At 31.1% G+C, this 19,271-nt stretch overlaps 2 protein-coding genes across 2 annotated transcripts in view; one reads left to right on the top strand and one right to left on the bottom strand.

Moving 5' to 3' along the window:
• The window catches only part of LOC111709349 (uncharacterized serine-rich protein C215.13-like), a 1,819-nt gene extending 1,295 nt beyond the window's left edge, over nucleotides 1-524 (bottom strand). Inside the window, exon 1 of the mRNA XM_023482992.1 lies at nucleotides 482-524. Coding sequence (XP_023338760.1) covers nucleotides 482-524 — 43 coding nt within the window. The remainder of the gene's footprint in view (nucleotides 1-481) is intronic.
• On the top strand, nucleotides 416-16,671 carry LOC111709352 (uncharacterized). The gene is made up of 8 exons (XM_023482995.1): nucleotides 416-485; nucleotides 6,290-7,341; nucleotides 8,520-8,619; nucleotides 9,610-9,697; nucleotides 11,963-12,002; nucleotides 13,345-13,525; nucleotides 14,993-15,753; nucleotides 16,147-16,671. The coding sequence occupies exons 3-8, from the start codon at nucleotides 8,521-8,523 to the stop codon at nucleotides 16,325-16,327; spliced, it is 1,350 nt and encodes a 449-aa protein (XP_023338763.1). The 5' UTR covers nucleotides 416-485; nucleotides 6,290-7,341; nucleotide 8,520; the 3' UTR covers nucleotides 16,328-16,671.
• The last annotated feature ends 2,600 nt before the right edge of the window (nucleotides 16,672-19,271 follow it).

Below are 19,271 nucleotides of genomic sequence, written 5' to 3'. Positions count from 1 at the left end.
ATGAGGATAAAGATGAGTGGAGGATGAGGATAAAGATGAGTGGAGGATGATGATAAAGATGAGTGGAGGATGAGAATAAAGATGAGTAGATGATATCAGGATAAAGATGAGTGGAGGATGATGATAAAGATGAGCGGAGGATGAGAATAAAGATGAGTAGATGATATGAGGATAAAGATGAGTGGAGGATTTGAGAATATAGATGAGTGGAGGATATGAGGATAAAGATGAGTGGAGGATATGAGAATAAAGATGAGTGGAGGATATGAGGATAAAGATGAGTGGAGGCTATGAGGATAAATATGAGTGGAGGATGAGGATAAAGATGAGTGGAGGATGAGGATAAAGATGAGTGGAGGATGATGATAAAGATGAGTGGAGGATGAGTGGAGGATGAGAGGTTGGTTAACGGAGAATTTGCTCAGTCTTGAACCGAGGTTGAGGATTGGAGGACGGATTGTGAGAACTGTGATATATTAACCGGGGTTAGTTTTCTTTCTCTGGTAGCACTTAATACCACGCATACACCCTGATATATTATTATATATTTCAAGCACAATATAATACGTGCACGAATATATCTTTAATATAAGGAAAGGTAGTACATAAAGCGTATATAATTTTAATTAAAACAATACCAAACTATATATTTGAATATTTAGTAAGCTAGAAGCTAGGAAAAGCATTAAATATATCTTTGTTTTAAATATTTACGTCTTTCACATTTTAAAATTTATTAATTGGTTTATTACTTAACCCAGAACATTTAATGACTTTAACGTGAAACTATCTTCCAAAACTATAGTTTTTACAGACCAACGGTATAAATATAGATTTTATTAAATTTTGAGACAAAGGAACTGAGTTTTCGCCAAAAGTTCTGATTTTTTAACCCTATTCCCGCTGGGGGGGGTTTGTCATATTTGGACATAAAACATGGGATTTAGAGGGGGGGTCAAATTGACCCCCCCCCCAGCGTATCCTGGTTTTCAAGTACCCCAGCGGGGAAAGGGTTAATCCCTTATTCTTTGCAATCCGATGTCGTAGACCTTTGATATTTCAAACTCTGAATTCTGCTAGATAAAATAGTCAACGTCTGAAATATCAAAGGTTTACACCATCCGGTCACAAATATATTGTGATGAAAACATTTGAGTTTGTGGCAAATATCATCCTGATATTTTTTTTCCGCTTGGATAAAAGGAATCTTATTTGTGTCGCAGTGAATAAGTGACTTTTTTTCCGGCAAACCCGGTTTTTTCCTGGATTTTCCTGGATTTTCCTGGATTTTCGGGGATTTTTCCGATACATTTAAATATATGAAATTGGTAAATATGGAATTAAGTTCAAAAGGATTGTTCAAAAATCTTTTTTTGTCTTATCAGTATGTCTTCATCAATGTTGCTTGTCAATTTTCAATTTTTGTGTTTTTACTGTGATGTTTACTTATTCTTGTTTATTTTCTGGTTAATTAGAAAAATTTCGTGATCAAATAACTTGAATTTAACCCTTAAAAAATCACAGCAAAAATGTTGTCCCGTAAAATCAAAGAAACAGTTGTATATATACATAGATAACGTGTGTTGATATTAGATGAAAAATGGTTCCATTATTAGTTCTTGGAGGTTAAAAGAAAAAGATCCTAGAATAGGTTCCTGCAGGAAGATTTATAACTAGAAGAAAATACTTTAAAGCAAGAGGNGGGGATACAGACGAAAACAAAGTGGAAAGAATGAGGAAGGAAATGAGAAGGATGGCGTTAAAAACATTTTTTATATTCAGGAAGAAGAATAGGAATGGAAGAAATTAGTATAGGAAATTAAAACAGATAAATGGTAAAAAATCTAGATAAAAAGAAGGTTAAATTTATGCAACATCGTTAATAGGACTTTGTGACCTCCTTATAGCTCCACTTTTGCATTTTATGCTCAAGTATGTAAATACAAATTTATTCAGTTACATATTAGAAATTCAAAACATTTTTGTTCTTCACAATACTTTTTGAGTAAAAAATGTTATGATTGAAAAGATAAAAGATTTCAATCTTACATGCATGTAGTTTGCTTTGGTTTGACGTGGGATGGTATATAGAAAAGATATATACAGCAAAGAAAATAAGTATAAGGATTAGGGGATATTAGTGAATTGACAGGGAAATTCATATTGACGGTCAAAATAAGGAAATTAACGAAAAGTAAGATAACAAGTAAAAATAAGGTAAAGAAAAGAGAAGAATGAAAAAATAGAATATAAAGAACAAAAGAAAAGAAAAGTAGTAGAAAGAATGCAAAGATTAGAAAATTTACAGTGATACTCATAAAACTGTGCAAAAGGAAGACAACTAATAGACTTTATTGAGTAACATTGATTTAAATATTCCAATAACATGAAACACCGCAATTGTGATTGTGAAGTGTTTGTTTTTCGTGTAAAACTATTTGTTCTATAACCAACACTGTATGATAGAAATAAAATTAGATTAGGGATGATTAGAATTAGATGAATTGAGAGGAAACTTTAGAAAGATTACTTTAAATTAAATTTGTTTGAAACGTTAATAAATAAACTCTCAAAATCTGTCCTAATCCTCAAATATATAAAATCAAGTTTTTCAATTATTTTTATTAAATTTTCAAAAAACATATTTATGATATGATGCATGATATATCTAACATAAATTAAAGCTCAATATAAACAAAAACTTTGAAACAACCTTAAAACAGTTTGTAAAATCTATGAAATAAAAGTGTATTTTTTAAATATTCTATTTTTAAATTTTCAATTTTTATTATAAAATCAAATTATTATATTTCATTTGTTTTTAAACAAAAAACTATTGTGTATTTCAAAAATGTTATAAAAAAGATTTCTTTAACAATTTTCCGCAGTCCACGTCAGTTTACGCCAGCTTGTGATTTAGCATGGACAACAGTAAAGAATGAATTTTTTTCTTTTTTTTAATAATAGCATTTAGTTACAGAGACAAGAAAAATACATCAACCAATTAGAAAACATGATAAAATTTTTATTTTTGTCGTCGAAGACCTGCAATTCAACTTTGAATTATCTTGATATTCCAAACTCTTCCATAATATTACCAATCTTGTCTTGATATTCCAATTATTGTCTTGATATTTCCAATTATTGTCTTGATATTTCCAATTATTGTCTTGATATTTCCAATCTTGTCTTGATATTTCCAATCTTGTCTTGATATTCCTAATTTTGTCTTGATATTTTCAATCTTATCTTGATATTCCCAATTTTGTCTTGATATTTACATTCTTGTCTTGATATTCACAATCTTGTTTTGATATTTCCAAATCTTGTCTTAATATTTCAAATCTTGTCTTGATATTTCCAATCTTGTCTTGATATTTCCAATCTTGTCTTGATATTTTAATTATTGTCTTGATATTCCCAATCTTGTCTTGATATTTCCAATCTTGTCTTGATATTTCCAATCTTGTCTTGATATTTCAATTATTGTCTTGATATTCCCAATCTTGTCTTGATATTTCCAAATCTTGTCTTGATATTTCCACTCTTGTCTTGATATTTCAAATTTTGTCTTGATATTTCCAATCTTGTCTTGATATTTCCAATCTTGTCTTGATATTTCCGATCTTTTTCAACATTTACGCAAATCTGCCCCTTTGGTTAAATAAATTTAACCTATATGAAGCATAAAGTCTTTTCGCGTCAACCTTGTTGCACCCGCTAGTCCTGTCCATAAAGCTAGGTACAGTACAAACTAGGACCGGAAAGGTTGACCTGGCTCGGTAATTCAAATGTACTACAGCTGCCCGTGCATTACCATTTCCAAATATTCAATAAATATGGCTTCTTTTACACACAATAATCCGAATTAAATGCAGAAAAAGATTAAACTCTATTTGATAACTGTATTACTACTATAGCTAATATCAATCTCAACACTTCTAACCTAATATTTTAATACCTACAAACAAAGTATTAGAGTTAAAAAAGTATATATTTTAAAGAGAATTGGTACTTTTTTAACGTAGATTATCTTTGAGCTTTAAGAATATCCATATTTCGAACTAGCTGGGGTATCAAGCTTTGCCTGGAACTTTAAAATTTTTATTTATAAGTCGACTAACTCAACTTTTATATTGACGGAAAAGATTTTAAAAAATTTAAGTTTACGATGACATTTGTTCCGTCATAAATATTTACATGATAAATCTGTTTATTTGTATTCCCCTTTATTTTGAATACTAGAAAATAATTGAAAATACACTTTTTCTGTCAATATATGCAAATTTATGTATATATCGAGTCTAGGATATAGACATACATGCCAATACCAGTCGGAATATAGATAAACAAGAAACCAGCTCCGTATCATCTATTTTTATACTAGAGTTTATTCCACAGATTAGATAGGAAATAGAGGAGTTAGAAGTTGTATCTAAAGATAAAGAGAAAACCGACATAAAAGGAAAAATCTTATGAGGAAAGCTAAGAGAAAGGAGAAAGAGCAGAAAATTAAGCAGCAAAAAAATATTTCTATTAGATTCCATTAAAAGATGTTGATTGTTATAGTTTAAAACAAAAATAGCATTTGAAACAAAAACAAGTTTAGGAAAACTCAAAAGTGATTAAAGCGTATTTAAAAAAGGTTTTCTTCCAATTTATGGATTTCCTGGATGTAAATTTAAATGAATAAAAATGTCTTCGTATTCCTAAACCAAAAAAGGACATTTTGATTCTAGTTTTAAACAATTAAACCATCTAAGCAGAAGTCAAATTGAAATCAGTTTTACCATTTTGAGGAACATTAGAGGGGGAGGGGGGGGGGAGGAAAGAATGAGGGAAAGGGAGAGAGAAGGGGGGGGGCCTAAAACACGCAAGGGGACCGATGAACATCTACAAGAGGGTTGGGAGAAGTGGTTCTTTTGTTTATTAAGTTGTTTAGCTTTCTTTGCCAACGTTTCTAAACTAACAATAGGTTTACTAGCTTCGGTAAAAGAAAGCTGATAAAATTGGTTGGATTCGTTCTGTTCAATACGTCAGGGGAGAAGGGGGGGTGAAGGGGGTGCAAGGGTTCATGGAGAAATTAAGGGGGTGGGGGTTACACTGAGTCATTATCCAGTATACAGGGAACTTCATTTGTATTCAGAAATATTTCTTTAAGATTACCATAATCCTTCAACACGCTATTCATGTACTAGCTATGTAAATATGTAATAACTACAGAATAACTGGAAATACAATAAAATTTTGCTCTTATAAATATACTAGTTATGTCATATGTACAGACAGACTACATCGAAATACAATACAACTATGCTTTTAACATTTACTAGCTATTAAACTATGTAATAAGTACAGAATACAAGGAAATACAATACAACTATGGTATTAACATTTACTAGCTATTTAACTATATAATAAGTACAGAATACATGTAAATACAATACAACTATGCTTTTAATATTTACTAGTTATTTAACTAAATAATAAATACAGAATACACGGAAATACAATACAACAATGCTCTTAAAAATGTTTATAAAAAAGTATCTGTAACTTGCTTGGTGAATAAATAATCTATAATTCATTCATTTAATGATTAGTTTACATTATCTTGTTATCTACCATTTACTTTCTCATTATCTATCCGATAGAGTGGTACATTAGGTATTCAAATACATTTCACTTAATACAATTATGGAGGAAGTATACATTGGAGTGTAGATATACAATGGAGGAAGTATATACTGGAGTGTAGGTAAACCAAGGAGGAAGTATATACTGGATTATAGGTAACCCAAGGAGGAAGTATATACTGGAGTATAGGTAAACCATGGAGGAAGTATATACTGGAGTGTAGATATACAATGGAGGAAGTATAAACTGGAGTGTAGATATACAATGGAGGAAGTATATACTGAAGTGTAGAAATGCAATGGAGGAAGTATATACTGGATTGTAGAAATACAATGGAGGAAGTATACACTGGAGTGTAGAAATACAATGGAGGAAGTATAAATTGGAGGGTAGATATACAATAGAGGAAGTATAAATTGGAGGGTAGACACCCTAACGATACAAATTTACGAGTATAGAACCATGATTGTAATAAAAAGTCTGTATAAATACTTTTATAACTGCTCTGAAGTCTTATTTTTACCCATGTTCATAAATCTTTTTCTGCTTACCTAATCCTTTGATATTGTATATATTTCTATCTATCTATCTATTTATATCTATCTGTATACCTATGTAACTGACTAAGTATCTATAAAATGTTTGTTTACAGAGGAATCTGATAACTGGATCATCCCTAGTTCTGCATAGTTCTACTTCTTAGTTAGAAAACTGGATTCCAGGAAACCTGGAGAACTAGACGAACTAGGTTTCAGAGAACTCTGGAACTAGATGAACTAGAAAACTCTTAGAACTAGAAAAGCAAGTTTACAGACCTATAAGAACTAGGTTCCACAAAACCTTCATAACTAGAAGAACTAGGTTCCAGGAAACCTTAAGAACTAGAAGAACTAGGTTCCAGGAAATCTTGAGAACTAGAAAAGCTAGGTTCCAGGAAACCTTGAGAACTAGAAGAACTAGGTTCCAGGAAACCTTGAGCTGCTAGAAGAACTAGGTTCCAGGTAACCTTGAGAACTAGAAGAACTAAGTTTCAGGAAACTTTGAGAGCTAAAAGAACTAGGTTCCCAGAAACCTTGAGAACTAGAAGAACTGGGTTCCAGGAAACCTTGAGTGCTAGAAGAACTAGATTCTAGTAATAACTAGAAGAACTAGGTTCCAGGAGACCTTGAGAGAACTAGGAGACTATTGAAGTGAAAATTCAAAACCTGGAAATTGAGAAAAATAAAATTAGTTTCTCGAGAACCTTGTAAAGTTATAGAGGGTTCAAGGGAACCTTAAAAATAAGGATTAAACAAGAAACTTAAAAAGTTAAAGTGACTTCTTTGATCTGGTTGCAAGTTTGGTTAAATTTATAGCACCCTAACCTTACCCCAAAAAAAAGATGCACGTGAACTTCGAAACAGAAAGGAAAAATAATAACTTAGAACAAGGCAAAATTAATATTTTTTAATTAAAAAAAACGTGCATTAGAGAAAATTACAAATTACCAAAAATACAACCACAAACTCCAGTGAAACGTAAAAGAAAATCTAATTTTCAAAAGAGCTTGTAATTTGAGAATGAGCCATTGATATCTACAAGAACGGATTTTCTGGAATAGAACGCATAATTTCTAGAAGGAGTGAGAGTTTTGTAAAAAAGAGATAATCCTAAGACTAATCAGAATTCAGAACACTCACCGTAATGGATTAAATAAACTCACAGGTAATACAAACTTCTGTATATAATCTTATTTTACCTTGTAACTTTATATATTATTTCAACTATTAACCTTTTTCATTTTCTCTTTTTCCTTTCTCACTAGTTTTTCTTTCTGTCGGACAAAAGAACTGATTACTCGCCACAAACTATAATTTTCCAAGTCATACATCTTTGCAACCTTAAAAAAATATTTAATATTTCAAACTTTTACTATTTGACCCAGTAAAATTCACAGTTTGACAAACGCAAAGATTGTGAGGAAAGAAATCAGAAGGCATCATCAATATTGAAACTGAGCCAACCGTCTAATGGGGATATGTACAAAAATATAGCAACCAAATAAAAAATAAATCTTTCATACAAATCTGATAGCAGGATTTAATATGGTAGAATTGGCGACATAAGCACAAATAATTTTTTTTTTCATATGTTCAGCCTCATTTTATTGTGTTAGGCTAAATAAAGATTCTAAATCATTTTTAAAAGTATGAAAAATTAAGTAGGCTAGTTTTAAAAAATGGTCCTAAAACTGCTTTAAAAGTGTTTAAAAAGATTTGGTGTGTGTTTGTGCCCGTCACACATTCATTTTTCCTTTTTTTAATGGTTTTTCCATTAAATTTCTTTAAAAAAAAAAAAGTTTGGTTTTTCGAAAAGAAATGTTTCGGGCTTTGTGGAAATTTCTCCGATATTAATGTGTATGATTAGATTTATATTGCGATTTTGAATATTTTTTTTAAGGTCTTAATGCATACCCGGCCATCTTAAAAAAAGTTATTAATAGTTCAACCCCAGTAATTAGTTCATTTGTAGTTTATTCAGCTATAAGATTCAACTATTATTATCATGGTTTCATGTTTCCGGGATAGAGGAATCATTTGAATAGATAGATAGATAGAGAGATAGATAGAAAGATAGATAGATAGATAGATAGATAGATAGATAGATAGATAGATAGATAGATAGATAGATAGATAGATAGATAGATAGATAGATAGATAGATAGATAGGAAGAAAGATGCAGATATTCTCCTCCCAAAGAAATAATAACATTTTCTTTTTTCATTAATTTTTAATCTAAACATTTCTGCCCTCCCCTGGAATCTAGTGTTCTGCAGTACTCTGCTTTACTTCACCATAAATATTTTTACAAAAAAAATATTTTTAAAAAGTTTGTCTGCCAGGATGTCCGGAGAGCGCGAGGTTCGGATAGTTCTGGTTGGGAGCTCAGGGTGCGGGAAGAGCACGCTCATCTCCAGATTCATGAAGAACACATTCTTAGAGGTAAATCTATATTTAGAGGACCACAACAAAGCTTTATTACTGCTACAAGATGGATACTCTGGACTAGAATGATAATACGTTCTGCAATAAATTTAGGAGCGTAGACAGGGCGGGTTATTAGTTCCAGGGAGTATTTGCGTAGACAGGGCGGGTTATTAATTCCAGGGAGTATTCAGCCTCTAAGCCTGGAAAGTTTATAAAGATTGAGCCTCCCCCCCCAAAAAAAAAAACGCCCTGGTTTATTAATATTACTGCGTTTTCCCCAAATGTATAAAAAAATTAGAGATACAAAATAATATTGATATTGAATTTGTATTTACTCTCAAAAGCACCAATAATTATGAGATATATTAAACCATGAAACTAAACAGAATATATTTAAAGCAAGTCCAGTATATTTGCACAGGTCCTCCTGAAAATTGAAACAAATTAAAGCCCTTGAATGGGTCCATTAACCCTAATTTATGAGGTGCTGGACACTGTTTAAACCATTTATCAAGTTTTATTAAAAATATTTTACATTTCAAGCTTTCTTGGTTTTATTTAAAGAAAATAAACATAGACAATTTAAGACGAAACGAGATTGAGGTTCAAGTTCCTCGGATTCATTCAATTCTTTTTAGATCCAAAGGTTAAAAAAGGAATATAAAATTTTCAGAATTTAGAACAAAAAATATGATCTGAAGAAATTAATCAAAGATGAAATTTCTTTTAACATGATTGAAACTTTCAAGGTTTGAAAAAGAAAACATTATTTTGTTTCTTCTCTGAGTTAAAAATATTCTTTAAAAAAAGATCCCGAGAAATTGAATATAATTTTTATAAAGGAACTGATTGAACCCAAAAAATCTGATATTTCAAACTATGAATTTTGCAAGACCAAACCCACACATATAAAAATTAGAAAATCAAAGTTCGAGGCAATTATTTATTTCCTTTTGGGGTTTATTATTTAAAACTTTTTTATCCTTTTAAAAGTGTTTTATCTAGGAGTATAAGAGAACTGGTTTTGACAAGGTTCAGACCAAGATTGAGATTGCTGGACGGAAAATAAACCTGACAATCTGGGATACATCAGGTCTTATTTCTCTGTTAACATTTCTAATTCTCTCCTCATTCTGATCTGATTAACTTTTCATTATTTTCTAATAATCTTTCTAACATTGTTCCACAAATACGTATTTCCTATCTTTTCAGTAAATTAATATATTTTCAATTAGTTTCAGTAAATCAATATAATGATATCTAGTTTCAGTAAATTAAGATATTTTTATTAAGTTTAAAGAAAATAAGATATTTTTATAAAGTTTCAGTAAATTTAGTTTTAGTAATTAATAAATTTAAATTTAAACTTAGTAAATCAATATAATGTTATCTAGTTTCAGTAAATTAATATTTTTTGTTTAGTTTTAGTAATTTAATTTTTTTATTTAGTCTATGTAAATTATATATTTTTCTTCTAGTAAATCAACATATTTTCATTGTTTTTGCCAGAAAATCCATTTTTAAGTTCATTACATTTTTTTCAGTTATTTAGAATATTTTCATTTAGTTTCAGTAAATTGATATTTTTCCCCTAGTAAATCAATATTTTTTCAATTAGTTTCAGAAAATTTATAAATTTTGTTTAGTTTTTACTTCCTATAAAAATATCAAAGATGAATATCTTTAATATATTTGTATTAAAACTTATATTCCTGTAAAATCTTTTTATGTAGTTTGGCAAACTTTTACATGAAGAATGGAGGGGGTGGGGGGGGGGGCTTCAAAGTTAGAGGCTAATATTCATGGAGTAAAAGTTTTTTAAGTGACTGTAGACGTAATTTCAACTCCATTTATAAAATGTCATTTCCGATTGACAAGGGTACTCTTAAAAGCTCTATTCTGGTCAAGAAAGCATGATGTGTCAACATTTTCTTCTCAAAAATGGATTTTTTTCAATTGTGGTTGATTTTTCTATACAGCTTGACACTTTCAATAAACAAAACTTTGATTTGATTGAGGTTTATATAGACGTCCTTTCAGGCTTTCTTGAAGTGTGTTTCAAAACGGCATTGTAGGATCGAGCAGAGTTTTACAAAGGGGAGGGAAAATAAGTATAGGGGGGAAGTCGAAAGTTGTTAAAAAGTTGCTTTTTAGCACAAAACTGTATACATCCCTGACTCTTTTCAGTTCTCAGATTATATTTTCAATATAATTTAATATTTTAGATTCAATTATTTAACAAAATAAACATCTTAATTTAGTTTCAAAATATCTGAGAGTTTATAAATCTCTCCTATCTAGATATTCTGTAAATATTCAAATATTTATATTCTTTACAAAGTTGAATATTTGCAAGCTTTGCAAATATTTGTGTCTGAAAAGTAACAGATTTGCAGTGAAACCTTTGAATAATAAACACAAATATTAACAATTATTATTTTTAAGGTTCATGGTCTAGTCTATCATTAGTATTCATTAATATTCTTTCATGCTGGATTATTTACTCAATACATTCATTCTACCCTACTGATTAGTCTCAACATACAATATTCTAAACCTTAGGTTCAGTATAAAATACCTAGGTTCAGTATACAATATTCTAAACCTTAGTTTTAGTATACAATACCTAGGTTCAGTATACAATATTTAAACCTTAGGTTTACTATACAATATTCTAAACCTTAGGTTTAGTATACAATATTCTAAACCATAGGTTTAGTGTACAATATTCTAAACCTTAGGTTAAGTTCAATATTCTAAACCTTAGGTTCTGAATACAATATTCTAAACCATGGGTTTAGAATACAATATTCTGAACTGGTACAGTGCACAATATTCTAAACCTTAGGTTTAGTATACAATATTCTAAACCTTAGGTTCAGTATACAATACCTAGGTTCAGTATAAAAGATTCTAATCCTTAGGCTAAGTATACAATAATCTAAAATCTAGGTAGAGTATACAATATTATAAATCTTAGGTTAAGTATAAAATATTCTAAACCTTAGGTTCAGTATACAATAATCTAAACTCTAGGTAGAGTATACAATATTATAAATCTTAGGCTAAGTATAAAATATTCTAAACCTTAGGTTCAGTAAACAATATTCTAAACCTTAGGTTCAGTATACAATATTCTAAACCTTAGGTTAAGTATACAATAATCTAAACTCTAGGTAGAGTATACAATATTATAAATCTTAGGATAAGTATAAAATATTCTAAACCTTAGGTTAAGTATAAAATATTCTAAACCTTGAACTCGTATAAAATATGCCATAGCAGGTATTTTTAACCTTTTGATAAGGTTAAGTATGCAATACAAATATTTGATAATTAATTTGTAATATTTGTTTAGGATTAAAGAGTTACTCGGTTCTACGTCCGCTGGTTTACAGGTTAGTGTTGGTTTTCTTTACTTTTCTTTACTCTGTGTTATCCGAACCAGAGCAAACACAGGAATAATTATGTAAACATTGTAATATAATAATATACACAATAATCTCTCTTTCTACCTTACATTATATATTGGCTCAACATAAAGGGAATTTCCCGAGTTTTATTAAACTTAAATTTATTTTTTCATAAACTTAGATTATTTGATCTAACAGGATTCATCGTTCGAAATATCTATTCCTTTCAAGGTAAAATTAGAGATTTTAAACGTTGAAGTTTTTTTGTATTACTAATTTGACTTATAAACGAAAATAAAATGTTCTCTGAACTTTCTGGAAAGAAAAGATTCCATATCGTATATTTCATGATTACTTTTAATTTAGCACCTTTATGGATTCTATGGATAGCTGTCTGCAAAAATATCAAAACATCAAATGCCAAATGATCAGATGCCTAATTATGGAGTACAAACGCAGTACGTTTCAATTAGGTCTACAAGCTAGAAATGTAAACAAATCAGAGAAAAATCATAACGACGGATCGTACTGCATTGTTCATCTCAAAACCAGTTAAATGTCAACAACAAAGAGAAAACAAAGAGGAGACGATAAGAGATAAGAGAACAGAAGAAAAAGGAATTAGATAACAGAAGAGTAGAGAATAGAAGAAAAGAGATAAGAGAACAGAAGAGTAAAGAAGAGAAGAAAATAAAAGAAAATATAAGTAAAAAGAGAAGAAAAATAGAAGAAAAATGAAGAGAAGAAAATAGAAGAGAAGAGAAAGAAGAAAAATTAGATTGCGTGAAAGAGAGAGTTTGCATTTTAAAGACGGTTTATCATAAAAATATGTTTAAGAATACCTTTTACATTAAAATTAACTTTGTTGTAAAATTGTATGATATTTTTTGAAAAAAAACTAGTTGGCCTGACAGTATAACGTACATTTTTTGATCATTTAAAGATTTTTGATCATTTGGCATTTGATATTCTGATATTTTTGCTAGCTGTCTATTATTAGAAATATCTACAACTTTCAAGAAATACAAAATCAAAATTCAATTCTTTAGATTAAAAATAAGAAAATATAACAATATTGTAAGAAATGAGATTTGCTATTTTCATTATTTTTGGCTTTTACAGCTTGACGAGTTACACAATTAATGTTTTAATAAAATCCACAAAATATTTGACTTAGTCCAACCTGCCAAAATTTGACCTATTCTAACCTGCAAAAATTTGACCTATTCTAACCTGCCAAAATTTGACCTAATCCAACCTGCCAAAATCCCTAAAAACTGAAGATAGACAAAGACGTTTCTGTTTTTAATTTTGAAATGGCATTTAGAGAATCTGATGTAGCACTTGTCTGCTATGATATAGAGAGAAGAGGACAGAAGAATGAGGATGTAAAGGACGAGGTTGAAGAGAGAAGACTAGAAGTTCGAGGCTGGATAGATGAGGTCTGGAGTACACTAGATATACCTGTTCTAATCTGTGGTTGTGCTGCTGATATGGTGGATACTAAGGTAAACCTAGATCTGTTCTAATCTGTGGTTGTGCTTCTGATATTGTTGATGCTATGGTAAACCTAGATCTGTTCTAATCTGTGGTTGTGCTGCTGATATGGTGGATACTAAGGTAAACCTAGATCTGTTCTAATCTCTGGTTGTGCTTCTGATATGCTTGATACTAAGGTAAACCTAGATCTGTACTAATCTGTGGTTGTGCTTCTGATATTGTTGATACTAAGGTAAACCTAGATCTGTTCTAATCTCTGGTTGTGCTTCTGATATGCTTGATACTAAGGTAAACCTAGATCTGTACTAATCTGTGGTTGTGCTTCTGATATTGTTGATGCTACGGTAAACCTAGATCTGTTCTAATCTCTGGTTGTGCTTCTGATATGGTTGATGCTACGGTAAACCTAGATCTTTTCTAATCTCTGGTTGTGCTTCTGATATGCTTGACACTAAGGTAAACCTAGATCTGTTCTAATCTGTGGTTGTGCTTCTGATATTGTTGATGCTACGGTAAACCTAGATCTGTTCTAATCTCTGGTTGTGCTTCTGATATGCTTGATACTAAGGTAAACCTAGATCTGTACTAATCTGTGGTTGTGCAGGGGCTGTTTACATCCAAGACAATTCTAGATACTTCAATGAAGTCCCAGACAATTTTAGATACTTCTATGATATTCTTCACAATTTCAGAGAATTCAACAAAATCCTAGACAATCCTAGATGCTTCTATGATATCATACACAATTCCAGAGAATTCTATGAAATTTTAGACAATTCTAGAGAATTCTATGATATACAATTCTACAAATTATTTTACTACAATATTTTATTTTCCTAGGCAATATGTAAGAATCCTTTGATTTTCCAGAGAATTCTAGGAAATAATTCTAGAGAATTCTGTGATATACAATTCTAAAAAATACTTTACTATAATATTTTATATTTCTAGACAATGGTAAGAATCCTTTGATTTTCTAGAAAATTCTATGAAATAATTCTAGAGAATTCTGTGATATACAATTCTACAAAATACTTTACTACAATATTTTATATTCCTAGACAATGGTAAGAATCCTTTGATTTTCCAGAGAATTCTATGAAATAATTCCAGAGAATTCTGTGGTAGCCTAAACATTTGTGTTAGTTTGTCACGTTAGAAAAAGTACTAGAATAAATTTAAACTGAAGCAGAGTGTTCATGGCCAAACACTATTACAAATGGTATGGAATAAAGAGAAAATGAGTGAACTAACTGAATAATTTAGGAAAATAGTTTGCATAAAAGTTTGCATAAAATCTTGCGAAAATTTGCATGAAAAATTTAATCTAGCAGACCCCCGGCAGGAGATTGATTACACTGCAGTGCTCTCTAGAATGAAATGAAACAACTCGCTGCCATAATTTTTATAAGAAAACTTTCTCCGCTCTATAAATCATCAAAACTATTTCATTTCTTAAACAACTTTATTTTTAGACCCGGGATGCTTGTGCACTACTGCCTGAGTCCCTGGGTATGGAGGGATGCTTGACAAGCGCAAAAACTGGTTTGAACACGCGACTTATATTTGAAATGTGCGCGGCGGCCGCGCTAGACTGCAACAAAAGTACCATATTGAAGACTAAACTAAGACGACCAACTTCTCTAAAACTGGAGGAGGTATCTCGTGAGCCTGTTCTAAGATCCATATCAGAGAAACAAAAACAGCTGCGATTAGGAATCAGTTCTCTCCTAGTAAATAAGACTGAGTTACAAAACATATCAAGAAATACTTCTTGTCCCTCTCCCTTCTCCTCAACCCTATCTCAGTTCTCCCCCTACAGTCCTCACTCTCGGAGCTCCCAACTAGTTCTCCAACCTCTCCGACCTGTACCTGAGCGTCCTCAATCTTCCCAAGCTCAAATTCAACCGAACCGGCTGAGCTGTCGACCCGGCCGGTCAACTAGACCTGGGAGTCGAGCTCGGGCTGTTGAACCTCCGACCTCGCCTAGCTGTGATAATCAACCTTGCTACTCTCCAACCAGCTCTCTACTTAGTGGTCCACTCTCCCCAACCATATCCATACTTTCACCCTTTTCAGGACCCCATTCAGAGACGTCAATGACCTCGCCCTTTCAACCTGCGTCAGAGACGTCCCTGACTTCTCCTCTGCCGACCCTGGCAGAATCCCCGTACCTTCAAGTCTCAGATAGAGACAGCATATCTAGTCATAGTCAAACAGACAGTATTTCAGTCAGGTAGCCAATTTTTTTCTTAAAATTTAATTTTCGGAAAATTCCGCATAGAAGCCCAAAAGGCCAGGTTTTGCTTTACAAGATTTATTAACTTTAAGTTTACTAATTCCGCATAACTCAAGCTAGACTTTACCCCGAAAACACTGACTATGGCCGGTTATGCGGGCTAGTAAACCGTTGCTAGGGTTAACAAACAATGATTTTAATTTTTAAAAGTCGTTCTTTTTAGAAACGCACTGTATGCACCATTACATTTTTAAATTATACGAACTTGAGAATTTAACATGCCAATTATTAAGATAATCCGAAATTAAATGACGCAGAGAGGATTTAAGAAGAGAATTGTTTTTATTTTACTTTTTGTTTCAAATTATTCTACATTTAAATATTTTTTAGAGCTACGGTTCCAAACTATAAATGGAACAGGTGGGGGGAGAGGGGGGAGAAGAGAACGGTTTGGAGCGGAGAAGGGGAGTGGTGTAAGGAGAATCCCTGGTCGAAGGGGTTCAAGGAGAACACTGAGCTACGGAAGAAGGGGTTCCAGGACGGAAAACTGGACAAATGTTTAATCATGTGATCTCTCTCTATCTCTCTCTCTCTTTCTTTCGTTCTTCTAACTTTCATCCCGGACTTAAATACATTATTGATCTGTAATATCGATTTTATTCCATCTTAGAAACGTGACCCCCCCCCCCCCGCCGTCTTCTTATTCCCCAATGTTTCTAACGTATAACCCTCCTTTCCTGCTCATCAAATCCCCAACACGACACCACCCTCCCCCCCTCCCCAGAAATCCCCAGACCCCATCTCGTATTTGATGTTAGTTAACTATTATGATGAATAGAAGTCAAATGTTATTTGTTAAATATCGCAGATCATTCATTGTAATCAAACAAAAATGAATAAATATATACAATACAATATGTATTATAAACATACATTCTATAACATTCTGACATATCTTAGTTTCAAATTACGCACAAAAAGAAGGAAATGCTCACTTGCCTCAAACTCTAATTTTCCAATCGCTACATCTAGCTGCGACTTGGTTACACAACCAACCTTTGATGTTTTTAACTTTGCCTATTAAGTATTTGGTCTAGCAGATCTCATAGTTTGAAATATCAAAGGTCTACGTCGATATTAGAATAATCCAAGTGTTAATTTTCAATGAAAGTTTCAAAATGTATCAAAAATACATCTAAAAGGGAATATCAAATGATCCTCCATTTAAAGAGTGGTTTGTCTGATTCATAACGGCACCCTGTAACAATTTGTAAGATCAAGGATGAATGATATATTCCTTATTTATAGCTAAAAATTGATTATTTTTAGGGTATACAGGGTACCGTTGTGAATCGGATAAGGCTTTCTGTAAATGAAGGGTTCAGTTGAAATTAAGTGTACAGCCCCTAAGGTTATAAAAATGTAAATAATTATTTTGATTTCTTGTATTTACAGAAATAGAAAAAGAAGATTTATGTTTTCCTATTCAGAACCGTTTAATCCTTAGGTTTTAGAACCTACGAAAACATTTCTAAATCTGAGAGATAAAAACATTAATCTTTCACTGTGCACTGTGCAGCCACAGTATTAACTATAATACGAACAGAATGCAAGGCATAACATCTAGTAATTTTTAAATCATAGTGACAAAACGTAGTACAGGGTTACTAAAAAAAACGACTAGACGGAATGTATGTTTCCTTATATTTATAATTCCCTGCAACTGTAAACGTGTTTCTTTCTTTGCTCAATCATTAAAAATGTCATAAAAAGACTATAATAAAGGCTTCGAGGCAGGGAATAGGAATAAAGGGAAAGGACATGGCGCACAAACTATTCTTCTCATTCTGTCAAGAATTCAATAAAAAATATAAAAACATGGAAATACAAAATAAAGGAACTTGATATTTTCAGTTTGTTGATAGTACAGTTTGCAGCAAAGAAGGATTTAGGATGCAGTTTCCCTGAAATTTACACAAAATCTGGACATTTTACTTTCCTCGTTAAACGAAGATATAAAAGAAAAGATAAATAGGAAATTCTGAAATCCAAAGCAAACATTTTCATTTATTACTGAATTGGAGCCGGCCTAAGCACAAAAAGAAGATTAAAACTTTTCTCTGAAAAAAATATGTTATATAGAATTAATAAAGTGATTAAACCGCAAACAATTGTTCCATCTGCTTTGTTCAAAGTTCCAGATGGTTTTTAATAAAAGTCTAGACTTCAAAAACAGACTGTCTGACCAAAAAAGCGATAAATTAAAATATTAAAAATTCATTTAAAGGTAGTATTTTCGCATAAAATATTTGTTAAACTTTCCTTTTATTTCCTGAAATTCCAGGAATTTCGCTGCAGAGAGGCATGCACAAACATATTTAGCTTGATTTAGCTTGAATACTACAGATCAGACTCAGACTATAAAGAAGAACTATGACTACTGAAGATCAGACTATAAAGGAGAATTATGACTATTACAGATAAGACTATAAAGAAGAACTATGAATACTACAGATCAGACTATAAAGAAGAACTATGAATACTACAGATCAGACTATACAGAAGAATTATGACTACTACAGATCAGACTATAAAGAAGAATTATGAATACTGAAGATCAGACTATAAAGAAGAACTATGAAAACTGAACATCAGACTATAAAGAAAAATTATGACTACTACAGATCAGACTATAAAGAAGAATTATGATTACTGAAGATCAGACTATAAAGAAGAACTATGACTTCTACAGAATAGACTATAAAGAAGAATTATGACTTCTACAGATCAATTCCCTCAAATTTTAAAAATTTATCAAAATACAAACAGAAAAATCTCACAAAATCTTTTTCGTTATTGTTTTAAAATATAATTTTTAACAAAAAAGCTAAAAATAAACCTAGTAGGAAACCCCTCGGTATAATTTATCTCCGTATATATAGTAGATACCGGATAAACATAAACAAATATTGAATAATGAATAGATCCAGGTTGTATGCATCACCGCTTACACTACTTAATATATTCGCCTATATTCACAAACATATTGTACCTAGAGAACCATGGTACCAAAATTATATACTATATATATATATATATATTTATATTTACATATTTACATAATGAACCTAGAGATCCATGTACAAAACATACCAAAATCATCTTTTACATATATATATATATTCACAAAACATAGTGAACTAAATCATCTATTTTATATACAAATGCTAGGGCGCCCATCTTTTATTTAACTTTTAATTGTGGCTTTATTTGTAAGTGTCTTCTCAATATAAAACAATAACAAAAAGAAGGTTGTGGATTTAATAATATTTTTGGTGCATTTTCAAAATTTTACAAAAAGCAAAAACTTTTGGACACACATTTGATTCAAACGGGCAGACAGATAGACAGACAATCAAATTATATTTAAGATATTTTTTTTTTACTTTAAAAATTTTGAAAAAAAGTATTTATGAAGTTTCTGGTAGTAAAATATATCCACTTCAAGCCTTTTT

This window comes from Eurytemora carolleeae, unplaced genomic scaffold (assembly GCF_000591075.1).
Source record: "Eurytemora carolleeae unplaced genomic scaffold, Eaff_2.0 scaffold955, whole genome shotgun sequence".
NCBI classification, from domain to species: Eukaryota; Metazoa; Arthropoda; class Copepoda; order Calanoida; family Temoridae; genus Eurytemora; species Eurytemora carolleeae.
Note: the sequence above shows the minus strand (reverse complement) of the source record. Positions and strands in the feature narration are given on the sequence as shown.

Bases quoted from the DNA above. Each gene is read 5' to 3' on its own strand.
- LOC111709352 (XM_023482995.1), top strand. From the start codon at position 8,521: ATGTCCGGAGAGCGCGAGGTTCGGATAGTTCTGGTTGGGAGCTCAGGG. The intron at 12,003-13,344 runs GTTAGTGTTGGT...AATGGCATTTAG, and splicing joins CTACGTCCGCTGGTTTACAG to AGAATCTGATGTAGCACTTG. The intron at 13,526-14,992 runs GTAAACCTAGAT...CTTTATTTTTAG, and splicing joins CTGATATGGTGGATACTAAG to ACCCGGGATGCTTGTGCACT.